This window comes from Mytilus galloprovincialis, chromosome 14 (genome assembly GCF_965363235.1).
Source record: "Mytilus galloprovincialis chromosome 14, xbMytGall1.hap1.1, whole genome shotgun sequence".
Lineage (NCBI taxonomy): Eukaryota > Metazoa > Mollusca > Bivalvia > Mytilida > Mytilidae > Mytilus > Mytilus galloprovincialis.
Window position 1 is genome coordinate 61,236,427 of NC_134851.1, and position 16,994 is coordinate 61,253,420.

General features: G+C 32.9%; 1 protein-coding gene across 1 annotated transcript in view; it reads left to right on the top strand.

Moving 5' to 3' along the window:
- LOC143058134 (hemicentin-1-like) overlaps window positions 1–16,994 on the top strand; it is a 53,765-nt gene that overhangs the window by 34,278 nt on the left and 2,493 nt on the right. Inside the window, exons 8-26 of the mRNA XM_076231595.1 lie at window positions 1,978–2,145; window positions 2,786–2,953; window positions 3,592–3,759; window positions 4,400–4,549; window positions 5,207–5,374; window positions 6,014–6,181; window positions 6,821–6,988; window positions 7,629–7,796; window positions 8,437–8,604; window positions 9,244–9,411; window positions 10,052–10,219; window positions 10,860–11,027; window positions 11,668–11,835; window positions 12,476–12,625; window positions 13,283–13,450; window positions 14,090–14,257; window positions 14,898–15,065; window positions 15,705–15,872; window positions 16,512–16,679. Coding sequence (XP_076087710.1) covers window positions 1,978–2,145; window positions 2,786–2,953; window positions 3,592–3,759; window positions 4,400–4,549; window positions 5,207–5,374; window positions 6,014–6,181; window positions 6,821–6,988; window positions 7,629–7,796; window positions 8,437–8,604; window positions 9,244–9,411; window positions 10,052–10,219; window positions 10,860–11,027; window positions 11,668–11,835; window positions 12,476–12,625; window positions 13,283–13,450; window positions 14,090–14,257; window positions 14,898–15,065; window positions 15,705–15,872; window positions 16,512–16,679 — 3,156 coding nt within the window. The remainder of the gene's footprint in view (window positions 1–1,977; window positions 2,146–2,785; window positions 2,954–3,591; window positions 3,760–4,399; window positions 4,550–5,206; window positions 5,375–6,013; window positions 6,182–6,820; window positions 6,989–7,628; window positions 7,797–8,436; window positions 8,605–9,243; window positions 9,412–10,051; window positions 10,220–10,859; window positions 11,028–11,667; window positions 11,836–12,475; window positions 12,626–13,282; window positions 13,451–14,089; window positions 14,258–14,897; window positions 15,066–15,704; window positions 15,873–16,511; window positions 16,680–16,994) is intronic.

Below are 16,994 nucleotides of genomic sequence, written 5' to 3' on the forward strand. Positions count from 1 at the left end.
AATAAATGTACGTTACTAATGTACGCATTAGCAACAAAAGACTATGATTATAAAAATGCAAAGCAAGATGGGTGTGTATCAACAAAATGTACTTTAACTGCACCCCTTATCATTTAATTAAAAGTGAAATTATGTGGGAGGGATAATACAAATGTCTACCAAATATTGATATATAAACAAACATAATGGAATCCCTTTGCATTAACTGCCTTTCGCTTTTTCTTCCTACAGAGATTCCAACTGTAACAATTAAACATGCAGCATATAACACCACGTATGGATTCAATGTGACTCTAGAATGCATGATAGTTTCTTCCCCAAACCACACCCATGTATACTGGCAACACATCTATAATGAAACAGTATTAAATATAACATCCGATAGTCCCGGTGTTTATGGCTCAAAGGTAACTGACCCGTCATTGACTATACTGCATGTTACTGCAGCGGATTCCGGAGACTACATATGCTTTGCTGTAAATATTGTTGGAACAGGAAACAGCGAACCAACGAGTTTGACCGTATTAGGAGGTATACATTTATTTACTTTCATAGAACCGAATAAAAGTTGGAATGACGTTTGAAAATATCAATTAAATGCAATCTGATTTTAAAGAACTAAATTCAGTCTAAGTTTTATATTTAAAGCAGAAATTGAACTCAAATTTAAAAAAATCCACATGACGGAGCCAAAACAATATTATCAAAAATCAGTATGGACCGTTTAAGTCTTTGTCTCAAATTTTAATTTACTTCTTTTCAATGGAATATCCAGTGTTAAAAATATATTGTTGACAGTGTGTACACAATAAATGTACGTTACTAATGTACGCATTAGCAACAAAAGACTATGATTATAAAAATGCAAAGCAAGATGGGTGTGTATCAACAAAATGTACTTTAACTGCACCCCTTATCATTTAATTAAAAGTGAAATTATGTGGGAGGGATAATACAAATGTCTACCAAATATTGATATATAAACAAACATAATGGAATCCCTTTGCATTAACTGCCTTTCGCTTTTTCTTCCTACAGAGATTCCAACTGTAACAATTAAACATGCAGCATATAACACCACGTATGGATTCAATGTGACTCTAGAATGCATGATAGTTTCTTCCCCAAACCACACCCATGTATACTGGCAACACATCTATAATGAAACAGTATTAAATATAACATCCGATAGTCCCGGTGTTTATGGCTCAAAGGTAACTGACCCGTCATTGACTATACTGCATGTTACTGCAGCGGATTCCGGAGACTACATATGCTTTGCTGTAAATATTGTTGGAACAGGAAACAGCGAACCAACGAGTTTGACCGTATTAGGAGGTATACATTTATTTACTTTCATAGAACCGAATAAAAGTTGGAATGACGTTTGAAAATATCAATTAAATGCAATCTGATTTTAAAGAACTAAATTCAGTCTAAGTTTTATATTTAAAGCAGAAATTGAACTCAAATTTAAAAAAATCCACATGACGGAGCCAAAACAATATTATCAAAAATCAGTATGGACCGTTTAAGTCTTTGTCTCAAATTTTAATTTACTTCTTTTCAATGGAATATCCAGTGTTAAAAATATATTGTTGACAGTGTGTACACAATAAATGTACGTTACTAATGTACGCATTAGCAACAAAAGACTATGATTATAAAAATGCAAAGCAAGATGGGTGTGTATCAACAAAATGTACTTTAACTGCACCCCTTATCATTTAATTAAAAGTGAAATTATGTGGGAGGGATAATACAAATGTCTACCAAATATTGATATATAAACAAACATAATGGAATCCCTTTGCATTAACTGCCTTTCGCTTTTTCTTCCTACAGAGATTCCAACTGTAACAATTAAACATGCAGCATATAACACCACGTATGGATTCAATGTGACTCTAGAATGCATGATAGTTTCTTCCCCAAACCACACCCATGTATACTGGCAACACATCTATAATGAAACAGTATTAAATATAACATCCGATAGTCCCGGTGTTTATGGCTCAAAGGTAACTGACCCGTCATTGACTATACTGCATGTTACTGCAGAGGATTCCGGAGACTACATATGCTTTGCTGTAAATATTGTTGGAACAGGAAACAGCGAACCAACGAGTTTGACCGTATTAGGAGGTATACATTTATTTACTTTCATAGAACCGAATAAAAGTTGGAATGACGTTTGAAAATATCAATTAAATGCAATCTGATTTTAGAGAACTAAATTCAGTCTAAGTTATATATTTATGGCAGAAATTGAACTCAAATTTAAAAAAATCCACATGACGCAGCCAAAACAATATTATCAAAAATCAGTATGGACCGTTTAAGTCTTTGTCTCAAATTTTAATTTACTTTTTTTCAATGGAATATCCAGCGTTAAAAAATATATTGTTGACAGTGTGTACACAATAAATGTACGTTACTAATGTATGCATTAGCAACAAAAGACTATGATTATAAAAATGCAAAGCAAGATGGGTGTGTATCAACAAAATGTACTTTAACTGCACGCCTTATCATTTAATTAAAAGTGAAATTATGTGGGAGGGATAATACAAATGTCTACCAAATATTGATATATAAACAAACATAATGGAATCCCTTTGCATTAACTGCCTTTCGCTTTTTCTTCCTACAGAGATTCCAACTGTAACAATTAAACATGCAGCATATAACACCACGTATGGATTCAATGTGACTCTAGAATGCATGATAGTTTCTTCCCCAAACCACACCCATGTATACTGGCAACACATCTATAATGAAACAGTATTAAATATAACATCCGATAGTCCCGGTGTTTATGGCTCAAAGGTAACTGACCCGTCATTGACTATACTGCATGTTACTGCAGAGGATTCCGGAGACTACATATGCTTTGCTGTAAATATTGTTGGAACAGGAAACAGCGAACCAACGAGTTTGACCGTATTAGGAGGTATACATTTATTTACTTTCATAGAACCGAATAAAAGTTGGAATGACGTTTGAAAATATCAATTAAATGCAATCTGATTTTAGAGAACTAAATTCAGTCTAAGTTTTATATTTAAAGCAGAAATTGAACTCAAATTTAAAAAAATCCACATGACGGAGCCAAAACAATATTATCAAAAATCAGTATGGACCGTTTAAGTCTTTGTCTCAAATTTTAATTAACTTTTTTCAATGGAATATCCAGTGTTAAAAATATATTGTTGACAGTGTGTACACAATAAATGTACGTTACTAATGTACGCATTAGCAACAAAAGGCTATGAATATAAAAATGCAAAGCAAGATGGGTGTGTATCAACAAAATGTACTTTAACTGCACGCCTTATCATTTAATTAGAAGTGAAATTATGTGGGAGGGATAATACAAATGTCTACCAAATATTGATATATAAACAAACATAATGGAATCCATTTGCATTAACTGCCTTTCGCTTTTTCTTCCTACAGAGATTCCAACTGTAACAATTAAACATGCAGCATATAACACCACGTATGGATTCAATGTGACTCTAGAATGCATGATAGTTTCTTCCCCAAACCACACCCATGTATACTGGCAACACATCTATAATGAAACAGTATTAAATATAACATGCGATAGTCCCGGTGTTTATGGCTCAAAGGTAACTGACCCGTCATTGACTATACTGCATGTTACTGCAGAGGATTCCGGAGACTACATATGCTTTGCTGTAAATATTGTTGGAACAGGAAACAGCGAACCAACGAGTTTGACCGTATTAGGAGGTATACATTTATTTACTTTCATAGAACCGAATAAAAGTTGGAATGACGTTTGAAAATATCAATTAAATGCAATCTGATTTTAAAGAACTAAATTCAGTCTAAGTTTTATATTTAAAGCAGAAATTGAACTCAAATTTAAAAAAATCCACATGACGGAGCCAAAACAATATTATCAAAAATCAGTATGGACCGTTTAAGTCTTTGTCTGAAATTTTAATTTACTTTTTTTCAATGGAATATCCAGTGTTAAAAAATATATTGTTGACAGTGTGTACACAATAAATGTACGTTACTATTGTACGCATTAGCAACAAAAGACTATGATTATAAAAATGCAAAGCAAGATGGGTGTGTATCAACAAAATGTACTTTAACTGCACGCCTTATCATTTAATTAAAAGTGAAATTATGTGGGAGGGATAATACAAATGTCTACCAAATATTGATATATAAACAAACATAATGGAATCCCTTTGCATTAACTGCCTTTCGCTTTTTCTTCCTACAGAGATTCCAACTGTAACAATTAAACATGCAGCATATAACACCACGTATGGATTCAATGTGACTCTAGAATGCATGATAGTTTCTTCCCCAAACCACACCCATGTATACTGGCAACACATCTATAATGAAACAGTATTAAATATAACATCCGATAGTCCCGGTGTTTATGGCTCAAAGGTAACTGACCCGTCATTGACTATACTGCATGTTACTGCAGAGGATTCCGGAGACTACATATGCTTTGCTGTAAATATTGTTGGAACAGGAAACAGCGAACCAACAAGTTTGACCGTATTAGGAGGTATACATTTATTTACTTTCATAGAACCGAATAAAAGTTGGAATGACGTTTGAAAATATCAATTAAATGCAATCTGATTTTAGAGAACTAAATTCAGTCTAAGTTTTATATTTAAAGCAGAAATTGAACTCAAATTTAAAAAAATCCACATGACGGAGCCAAAACAATATTATCAAAAATCAGTATGGACCGTTTAAGTCTTTGTCTCAAATTTTAATTTACTTTTTTTCAATGGAATATCCAGTGTTAAAAATATATTGTTGACAGTGTGTACACAATAAATGTACGTTACTAATGTACGTATTAGCAACAAAAGACTATGATTATAAAAATGCAAAGCAAGATGGGTGTGTATCAACAAAATGTACTTTAACTGCACGCCTTATCATTTAATTAAAAGTGAAATTATGTGGGAGGGATAATACAAATGTCTACCAAATATTGATATATAAACAAACATAATGGAATCCCTTTGCATTAACTGCCTTTCGCTTCTTCTTCCTACAGAGATTCCAACTGTAACAATTAAACATGCAGCATATAACACCACGTATGGATTCAATGTGACTCTAGAATGCATGATAGTTTCTTCCCCAAACCACACCCATGTATACTGGCAACACATCTATAATGAAACAGTATTAAATATAACATCCGATAGTCCCGGTGTTTATGGCTCAAAGGTAACTGACCCGTCATTGACTATACTGCATGTTACTGCAGAGGATTCCGGAGACTACATATGCTTTGCTGTAAATATTGTTGGAACAGGAAACAGCGAACCAACGAGTTTGACCGTATTAGGAGGTATACATTTATTTACTTTCACAGAACCGAATAAAAGTTGGAATGACGTTTGAAAATATCAATTAAATGCAATCTGATTTTAGAGAACTAAATTCAGTCTAAGTTTTATATTTAAAGCAGAAATTGAACTCAAATTAAAAAAAATCCACATGACGGAGCCAAAACAATATTATCAAAAATCAGTATGGACCGTTTAAGTCTTTGTCTCAAATTTTAATTTACTTCTTTTCAATGGAATATCCAGTGTTAAAAATATATTGTTGACAGTGTGTACACAATAAATGTACGTTACTAATGTACGCATTAGCAACAAAAGGCTATGATTATAAAAATGCAAAGCAAGATGGGTGTGTATCAACAAAATGTACTTTAACTGCACGCCTTATCATTTAATTAGAAGTGAAATTATGTGGGAGGGATAATACAAATGTCTACCAAATATTGATATATAAACAAACATAATGGAATCCATTTGCATTAACTGCCTTTCGCTTTTTCTTCCTACAGAGATTCCAACTGTAACAATTAAACATGCAGCATATAACACCACGTATGGATTCAATGTGACTCTAGAATGCATGATAGTTTCTTCCCCAAACCACACCCATGTATACTGGCAACACATCTATAATGAAACAGTATTAAATATAACATCCGATAGTCCCGGTGTTTATGGCTCAAAGGTAACTGACCCGTCATTGACTATACTGCATGTTACTGCAGAGGATTCCGGAGACTACATATGCTTTGCTGTAAATATTGTTGGAACAGGAAACAGCGAACCAACGAGTTTGACCGTATTAGGAGGTATACATTTATTTACTTTCATAGAACCGAATAAAAGTTGGGATGACGTTTGAAAATATCAATTAAATGCAATCTGATTTTAAAGAACTAAATTCAGTCTAAGTTTTATATTTAAAGCAGAAATTGAACTCAAATTTAAAAAAATCCACATGACGGAGCCAAAACAATATTATCAAAAATCAGTATGGACCGTTTAAGTCTTTGTCTCAAATTTTAATTTACTTTTCTTCAATGGAATATCCAGTGTTAAAAATATATTATTGACAGTGTGTACACAATAAATGTACGTTACTAATGTACGCATTAGCAACAAAAGACTATGATTATAAAAATGCAAAGCAAGATGGGTGTGTATCAACAAAATGTACTTTAACTGCACGCCTTATCATTTAATTAAAAGTGAAATTATGTGGGAGGGATAATACAAATGTCTACCAAATATTGATATATAAACAAACATAATGGAATCCCTTTGCATTAACTGCCTTTCGCTTTTTCTTCCTACAGAGATTCCAACTGTAACAATTAAACATGCAGCATATAACACCACGTATGGATTCAATGTGACTCTAGAATGCATGATAGTTTCTTCCCCAAACCACACCCATGTATACTGGCAACACATCTATAATGAAACAGTATTAAATATAACATCCGATAGTCCCGGTGTTTATGGCTCAAAGGTAACTGACCCGTCATTGACTATACTGCATGTTACTGCAGAGGATTCCGGAGACTACATATGCTTTGCTGTAAATATTGTTGGAACAGGAAACAGCGAACCAACGAGTTTGACCGTATTAGGAGGTATACATTTATTTACTTTCATAGAACCGAATAAAAGTTGGAATGACGTTTGAAAATATCAATTAAATGCAATCTGATTTTAGAAAACTAAATTCAGTCCAAGTTTTATATTTAAAGCAGAAATTGAACTCAAATTTAAAAAAAAATCCACATGACGGAGCCAAAACAATATTATCAAAAATCAGTATGGACCGTTTAAGTCTTTGTTTCAAGTTTTAATTAACTTTTTTCAATGGAATATCCAGTGTTAAAAATATATTGTTGACAGTGTGTACACAATAAATGTACGTTACTAATGTACGCATTAGCAACAAAAGGCTATGATTATAAAAATGCAAAGCAAGATGGGTGTGTATCAACAAAATGTACTTTAACTGCACGCCTTATCATTTAATTAGAAGTGAAATTATGTGGGAGGGATAATACAAATGTCTACCAAATATTGATATATAAACAAACATAATGGAATCCATTTGCATTAACTGCCTTTCGCTTTTTCTTCCTACAGAGATTCCAACTGTAACAATTAAACATGCAGCATATAACACCACGTATGGATTCAATGTGACTCTAGAATGCATGATAGTTTCTTCCCCAAACCACACCCATGTATACTGGCAACACATCTATAATGAAACAGTATTAAATATAACATCCGATAGTCCCGGTGTTTATGGCTCAAAGGTAACTGACCCGTCATTGACTATACTGCATGTTACTGCAGAGGATTCCGGAGACTACATATGCTTTGCTGTAAATATTGTTGGAACAGGAAACAGCGAACCAACGAGTTTGACCGTATTAGGAGGTATACATTTATTTACTTTCATAGAACCGAATAAAAGTTGAAATGACGTTTGAAAATATCAATTAAATGCAATCTGATTTTAGAGAACTAAAATTCAGTCTAAGTTTTATATTTAAAGCAGAAATTGAACTCAAATTTAAAAAAATCCACATGACGGAGCCAAAACAATATTATCAAAAATCAGTATGGACCGTTTAAGTCTTTGTCTCAAATTTTAATTTACTTTTTTTCAATGGAATATCCAGTGTTAAAAATATATTGTTGACAGTGTGTACACAATAAATGTACGTTACTGATGTACGCATTAGCAACAAAAGACTATGATTATAAAAATGCAAAGCAAGATGGGTGTATATCAACAAAATGTACTTTAACTGCACGCCTTATCATTTAATTAAAAGTGAAATTATGTGGGAGGGATAATACAAATGTCTACCAAATATTGATATATAAACAAACATAATGGAATCCCTTTGCATTAACTGCCTTTCGCCTTTTCTTCCTACAGAGATTCCAACTGTAACAATTAAACATGCAGCATATAACACCACGTATGGATTCAATGTGACTCTAGAATGCATGATAGTTTCTTCCCCAAACCACACCCATGTATACTGGCAACACATCTATAATGAAACAGTATTAAATATAACATGCGATAGTCCCGGTGTTTATGGCTCAAAGGTAACTGACCCGTCATTGACTATACTGCATGTTACTGCACAGGATTCCGGAGACTACATATGCTTTGCTGTAAATATTGTTGGAACAGGAAACAGCGAACCAACGAGTTTGACCGTATTAGGAGGTATACATTTATTTACTTTCATAGAACCGAATAAAAGTTGGAATGACGTTTGAAAATATCAATTAAATGCAATCTGATTTTAGAGAACTAAATTCAGTCTAAGTTTTATATTTAAAGCAGAAATTGAACTCAAATTTAAAAACATCCACATGACGGAGCCAAAACAATATTATCAAAAATCAGTATGGACCGTTTAAGTCTTTGTCTCAAATTTTAATTTACTTCTTTTCAATGGAATATCCAGTGTTAAAAATATATTGTTGACAGTGTGTACACAATAAATGTACGTTACTAATGTACGCATTAGCAACAAAAGACTATGATTATAAAAATGCAAAGCAAGATGGGTGTGTATCAACAAAATGTACTTTAACTGCACCCCTTATCATTTAATTAAAAGTGAAATTATGTGGGAGGGATAATACAAATGTCTACCAAATATTGATATATAAACAAACATAATGGAATCCCTTTGCATTAACTGCCTTTCGCTTTTTCTTCCTACAGAGATTCCAACTGTAACAATTAAACATGCAGCATATAACACCACGTATGGATTCAATGTGACTCTAGAATGCATGATAGTTTCTTCCCCAAACCACACCCATGTATACTGGCAACACATCTATAATGAAACAGTATTAAATATAACATCCGATAGTCCCGGTGTTTATGGCTCAAAGGTAACTGACCCGTCATTGACTATACTGCATGTTACTGCAGAGGATTCCGGAGACTACATATGCTTTGCTGTAAATATTGTTGGAACAGGAAACAGCGAACCAACGAGTTTGACCGTATTAAGAGGTATACATTTATTTACTTTCATAGAACCGAATAAAAGTTGGAATGACGTTTGAAAATATCAATTAAATGCAATCTGATTTCAGAGAACTAAATTCAGTCCAAGTTTTATATTTAAAGCAGAAATTGAACTCAAATTTAAAAAAAAATCCAGATGACGGAGCCAAAACAATATTATCAAAAATCAGTATGGACCGTTTAAGTCTTTGTTTCAAGTTTTAATTAACTTTTTTCAATGGAATATCCAGTGTTAAAAATATATTGTTGACAGTGTGTACACAATAAATGTACGTTACTAATGTACGCATTAGCAACAAAAGGCTATGATTATAAAAATGCAAAGCAAGATGGGTGTGTATCAACAAAATGTACTTTAACTGCACGCCTTATCATTTAATTAGAAGTGAAATTATGTGGGAGGGATAATACAAATGTCTACCAAATATTGATATATAAACAAACATAATGGAATCCATTTGCATTAACTGCCTTTCGCTTTTTCTTCCTACAGAGATTCCAACTGTAACAATTAAACATGCAGCATATAACACCACGTATGGATTCAATGTGACTCTAGAATGCATGATAGTTTCTTCCCCAAACCACACCCATGTATACTGGCAACACATCTATAATGAAACAGTATTAAATATAACATGCGATAGTCCCGGTGTTTATGGCTCAAAGGTAACTGACCCGTCATTGACTATACTGCATGTTACTGCAGAGGATTCCGGAGACTACATATGCTTTGCTGTAAATATTGTTGGAACAGGAAACAGCGAACCAACGAGTTTGACCGTATTAGGAGGTATACATTTATTTACTTTCATAGAACCGAATAAAAGTTGGAATGAAGTTTGAAAATATCAATTAAATGCAATCTGATTTTAGAGAACTAAATTCAGTCTAAGTTTTATATTTAAAGCAGAAATTGAACTCAAATTTAAAAAAATCCACATGACGGAGCCAAAACAATATTATCAAAAATCAGTATGGACCGTTTAAGTCTTTGTCTGAAATTTTAATTTACTTTTTTTCAATGGAATATCCAGTGTTAAAAAATATATTGTTGACAGTGTGTACACAATAAATGTACGTTACTAATGTACGCATTAGCAACAAAAGACTATGATTATAAAAATGCAAAGCAAGATGGGTGTGTATCAACAAAATGTACTTTAACTGCACGCCTTATCATTTAATTAAAAGTGAAATTATGTGGGAGGGATAATACAAATGTCTACCAAATATTGATATATAAACAAACATAATGGAATCCCTTTGCATTAACTGCCTTTCGCTTTTTCTTCCTACAGAGATTCCAACTGTAACAATTAAACATGCAGCATATAACACCACGTATGGATTCAATGTGACTCTAGAATGCATGATAGTTTCTTCCCCAAACCACACCCATGTATACTGGCAACACATCTATAATGAAACAGTATTAAATATAACATCCGATAGTCCCGGTGTTTATGGCTCAAAGGTAACTGACCCGTCATTGACTATACTGCATGTTACTGCAGAGGATTCCGGAGACTACATATGCTTTGCTGTAAATATTGTTGGAACAGGAAACAGCGAACCAACGAGTTTGACCGTATTAAGAGGTATACATTTATTTACTTTCATAGAACCGAATAAAAGTTGGAATGACGTTTGAAAATATCAATTAAATGCAATCTGATTTTAGAGAACTAAATTCAGTCCAAGTTTTATATTTAAAGCAGAAATTGAACTCAAATTTAAAAAAAAATCCAGATGACGGAGCCAAAACAATATTATCAAAAATCAGTATGGACCGTTTAAGTCTTTGTTTCAAGTTTTAATTAACTTTTTTCAATGGAATATCCAGTGTTAAAAATATATTGTTGACAGTGTGTACACAATAAATGTACGTTACTAATGTACGCATTAGCAACAAAAGGCTATGATTATAAAAATGCAAAGCAAGATGGGTGTGTATCAACAAAATGTACTTTAACTGCACGCCTTATCATTTAATTAGAAGTGAAATTATGTGGGAGGGATAATACAAATGTCTACCAAATATTGATATATAAACAAACATAATGGAATCCATTTGCATTAACTGCCTTTCGCTTTTTCTTCCTACAGAGATTCCAACTGTAACAATTAAACATGCAGCATATAACACCACGTATGGATTCAATGTGACTCTAGAATGCATGATAGTTTCTTCCCCAAACCACACCCATGTATACTGGCAACACATCTATAATGAAACAGTATTAAATATAACATCCGATAGTCCCGGTGTTTATGGCTCAAAGGTAACTGACCCGTCATTGACTATACTGCATGTTACTGCAGAGGATTCCGGAGACTACATATGCTTTGCTGTAAATATTGTTGGAACAGGAAACAGCGAACCAACGAGTTTGACCGTATTAGGAGGTATACATTTATTTACTTTCATAGAACCGAATAAAAGTTGGAATGACGTTTGAAAATATCAATTAAATGCAATCTGATTTTAGAGAACTAAATTCAGTCTAAGTTTTATATTTAAAGCAGAAATTGAACTCAAATTTAAAAAAATCCAGATGACGGAGCCAAAACAATATTATCAAAAATCAGTATGGACCGTTTAAGTCTTTGTCTGAAATTTTAATTTACTTTTTTTCAATGGAATATCCAGTGTTAAAAAATATATTGTTGACAGTGTGTACACAATGAATGTACGTTACTAATGTACGCATTAGCAACAAAAGACTATGATTATAAAAATGCAAAGCAAGATGGGTGTGTATCAACAAAATGTACTTTAACTGCACGCCTTATCATTTAATTAAAAGTGAAATTATGTGGGAGGGATAATACAAATGTCTACCAAATATTGATATATAAACAAACATAATGGAATCCCTTTGCATTAACTGCCTTTCGCTTTTTCTTCCTACAGAGATTCCAACTGTAACAATTAAACATGCAGCATATAACACCACGTATGGATTCAATGTGACTCTAGAATGCATGATAGTTTCTTCCCCAAACCACACCCATGTATACTGGCAACACATCTATAATGAAACAGTATTAAATATAACATCCGATAGTCCCGGTGTTTATGGCTCAAAGGTAACTGACCCGTCATTGACTATACTGCATGTTACTGCAGAGGATTCCGGAGACTACATATGCTTTGCTGTAAATATTGTTGGAACAGGAAACAGCGAACCAACAAGTTTGACCGTATTAGGAGGTATACATTTATTTACTTTCATAGAACCGAATAAAAGTTGGAATGACGTTTGAAAATATCAATTAAATGCAATCTGATTTTAGAGAACTAAATTCAGTCTAAGTTTTATATTTAAAGCAGAAATTGAACTCAAATTTAAAAAAATCCACATGACGGAGCCAAAACAATATTATCAAAAATCAGTATGGACCGTTTAAGTCTTTGTCTCAAATTTTAATTTACTTTTTTTCAATGGAATATCCAGTGTTAAAAATATATTGTTGACAGTGTGTACACAATAAATGTACGTTACTAATGTACGTATTAGCAACAAAAGACTATGATTATAAAAATGCAAAGCAAGATGGGTGTGTATCAACAAAATGTACTTTAACTGCACGCCTTATCATTTAATTAAAAGTGAAATTATGTGGGAGGGATAATACAAATGTCTACCAAATATTGATATATAAACAAACATAATGGAATCCCTTTGCATTAACTGCCTTTCGCTTTTTCTTCCTACAGAGATTCCAACTGTAACAATTAAACATGCAGCATATAACACCACGTATGGATTCAATGTGACTCTAGAATGCATGATAGTTTCTTCCCCAAACCACACCCATGTATACTGGCAACACATCTATAATGAAACAGTATTAAATATAACATCCGATAGACCCGGTGTTTATGGCTCAAAGGTAACTGACCCGTCATTGACTATACTGCATGTTACTGCAGAGGATTCCGGAGACTACATATGCTTTGCTGTAAATATTGTTGGAACAGGAAACAGCGAACCAACGAGTTTGACCGTATTAGGAGGTATACATTTATTTACTTTCACAGAACCGAATAAAAGTTGGAATGACGTTTGAAAATATCAATTAAATGCAATCTGATTTTAGAGAACTAAATTCAGTCTAAGTTTTATATTTAAAGCAGAAATTGAACTCAAATTTAAAAAAATCCACATGACGGAGCCAAAACAATATTATCAAAAATCAGTATGGACCGTTTAAGTCTTTGTCTCAAATTTTAATTTACTTCTTTTCAATGGAATATCCAGTGTTAAAAATATATTGTTGACAGTGTGTACACAATAAATGTACGTTACTAATGTACGCATTAGCACCAAAAGGCTATGATTATAAAAATGCAAAGCAAGATGGGTGTGTATCAACAAAATGTACTTTAACTGCACGCCTTATCATTTAATTAGAAGTGAAATTATGTGGGAGGGATAATACAAATGTCTACCAAATATTGATATATAAACAAACATAATGGAATCCATTTGCATTAACTGCCTTTCGCTTTTTCTTCCTACAGAGATTCCAACTGTAACAATTAAACATGCAGCATATAACACCACGTATGGATTCAATGTGACTCTAGAATGCATGATAGTTTCTTCCCCAAACCACACCCATGTATACTGGCAACACATCTATAATGAAACAGTATTAAATATAACATCCGATAGTCCCGGTGTTTATGGCTCAAAGGTAACTGACCCGTCATTGACTATACTGCATGTTACTGCAGAGGATTCCGGAGACTACATATGCTTTGCTGTAAATATTGTTGGAACAGGAAACAGCGAACCAACGAGTTTGACCGTATTAGGAGGTATACATTTATTTACTTTCATAGAACCGAATAAAAGTTGGAATGACGTTTGAAAATATCAATTAAATGCAATCTGATTTTAGAGAACTAAATTCAGTCTAAGTTATATATTTATGGCAGAAATTGAACTCAAATTTAAAAAAATCCACATGACGGAGCCAAAACAATATTATCAAAAATCAGTATGGACCGTTTAAGTCTTTGTCTCAAATTTTAATTTACTTTTTTTCAATGGAATATCCAGCGTTAAAAAATATATTGTTGACAGTGTGTACACAATAAATGTACGTTACTAATGTACGCATTAGCAACAAAAGACTATGATTATAAAAATGCAAAGCAAGATGGGTGTGTATCAACAAAATGTACTTTAACTGCACGCCTTATCATTTAATTAAAAGTGAAATTATGTGGGAGGGATAATACAAATGTCTACCAAATATTGATATATAAACAAACATAATGGAATCCCTTTGCATTAACTGCCTTTCGCTTTTTCTTCCTACAGAGATTCCAACTGTAACAATTAAACATGCAGCATATAACACCACGTATGGATTCAATGTGACTCTAGAATGCATGATAGTTTCTTCCCCAAACCACACCCATGTATACTGGCAACACATCTATAATGAAACAGTATTAAATATAACATCCGATAGTCCCGGTGTTTATGGCTCAAAGGTAACTGACCCGTCATTGACTATACTGCATGTTACTGCAGAGGATTCCGGAGACTACATATGCTTTGCTGTAAATATTGTTGGAACAGGAAACAGCGAACCAACGAGTTTGACCGTATTAGGAGGTATACATTTATTTACTTTCATAGAACCGAATAAAAGTTGGAATGACGTTTGAAAATATCAATTAAATGCAATCTGATTTTAAAGAACTAAATTCAGTCTAAGTTTTATATTTAAAGCAGAAATTGAACTTAAATTTAAAAAAATCCACTTGACGGAGCCAAAACAATATTATCAAAAATCAGTATGGACCGTTTAAGTCTTTGTCTCAAATTTTAATTTACTTTTTTTCAATGGAATATCCAGTGTTAAAAATATATTATTGACAGTGTGTACACAATAAATGTACGTTACTAATGTACGCATTAGCAACAAAAGACTATGATTATAAAAATGCAAAGCAAGATGGGTGTGTATCAACAAAATGTACTTTAACTGCACGCCTTATCATTTAATTAAAAGTGAAATTATGTGGGAGGGATAATACAAATGTCTACCAAATATTGATATATAAACAAACATAATGGAATCCCTTTGCATTAACTGCCTTTCGCTTTTTCTTCCTACAGAGATTCCAATTGTAACAATTAAACATGCAGCATATAACACCACGTATGGATTCAATGTGACTCTAGAATGCATGATAGTTTCTTCCCCAAACCACACCCATGTATACTGGCAACACATCTATAATGAAACAGTATTAAATATAACATCCGATAGTCCCGGTGTTTATGGCTCAAAGGTAACTGACCCGTCATTGACTATACTGCATGTTACTGCAGAGGATTCCGGAGACTACATATGCTTTGCTGTAAATATTGTTGGAACAGGAAACAGCGAACCAACGAGTTTGACCGTATTAGGAGGTATACATTTATTTACTTTCATAGAACCGAATAAAAGTTGGAATGACGTTTGAAAATATCAATTAAATGCAATCTGATTTTAAAGAACTAAATTCAGTCTAAGTTTTATATTTAAAGCAGAAATTGAACTTAAATTTAAAAAAATCCACTTGACGGAGCCAAAACAATATTATCAAAAATCAGTATGGACCGTTTAAGTCTTTGTCTCAAATTTTAATTTACTTTTTTTCAATGGAATATCCAGTGTTAAAAATATATTATTGACAGTGTGTACACAATAAATGTACGTTACTAATGTACGCATTAGCAACAAAAGACTATGATTATAAAAATGCAAAGCAAGATGGGTGTGTATCAACAAAATGTACTTTAACTGCACGCCTTATCATTTAATTAAAAGTGAAATTATGTGGGAGGGATAATACAAATGTCTACCAAATATTGATATATAAACAAACATAATGGAATCCCTTTGCATTAACTGCCTTTCGCTTTTTCTTCCTACAGAGATTCCAACTGTAACAATTAAACATGCAGCATATAACACCACGTATGGATTCAATGTGACTCTAGAATGCATGATAGTTTCTTCCCCAAACCACACCCATGTATACTGGCAACACATCTATAATGAAACAGTATTAAATATAACATCCGATAGTCCCGGTGTTTATGGCTCAAAGGTAACTGACCCGTCATTGACTATACTGCATGTTACTGCAGAGGATTCCGGAGACTACATATGCTTTGCTGTAAATATTGTTGGAACAGGAAACAGCGAACCAACGAGTTTGACCGTATTAGGAGGTATACATTTATTTACTTTCATAGAACCGAATAAAAGTTGGAATGACGTAAGAATTATTGAGTCGCACAATATCTACCTAGTATTGATAAGTAGATAGACATTGTGCAATCTCTTTGTTTTGTATTAATTCCAACAAATATTCCAATTGTTACGATTTAATTATTTACAGATACAATGTGCTTCTTGAATGCATGATCGATTCTTATCCATACCACACTCATGTGCTAAGGCAACATATATTAAGTAAAACAGTAGCAGATATAACATACGAACAAAGTTTCAATTATCTCAAGCTATTCAATCAAAATGCTGTA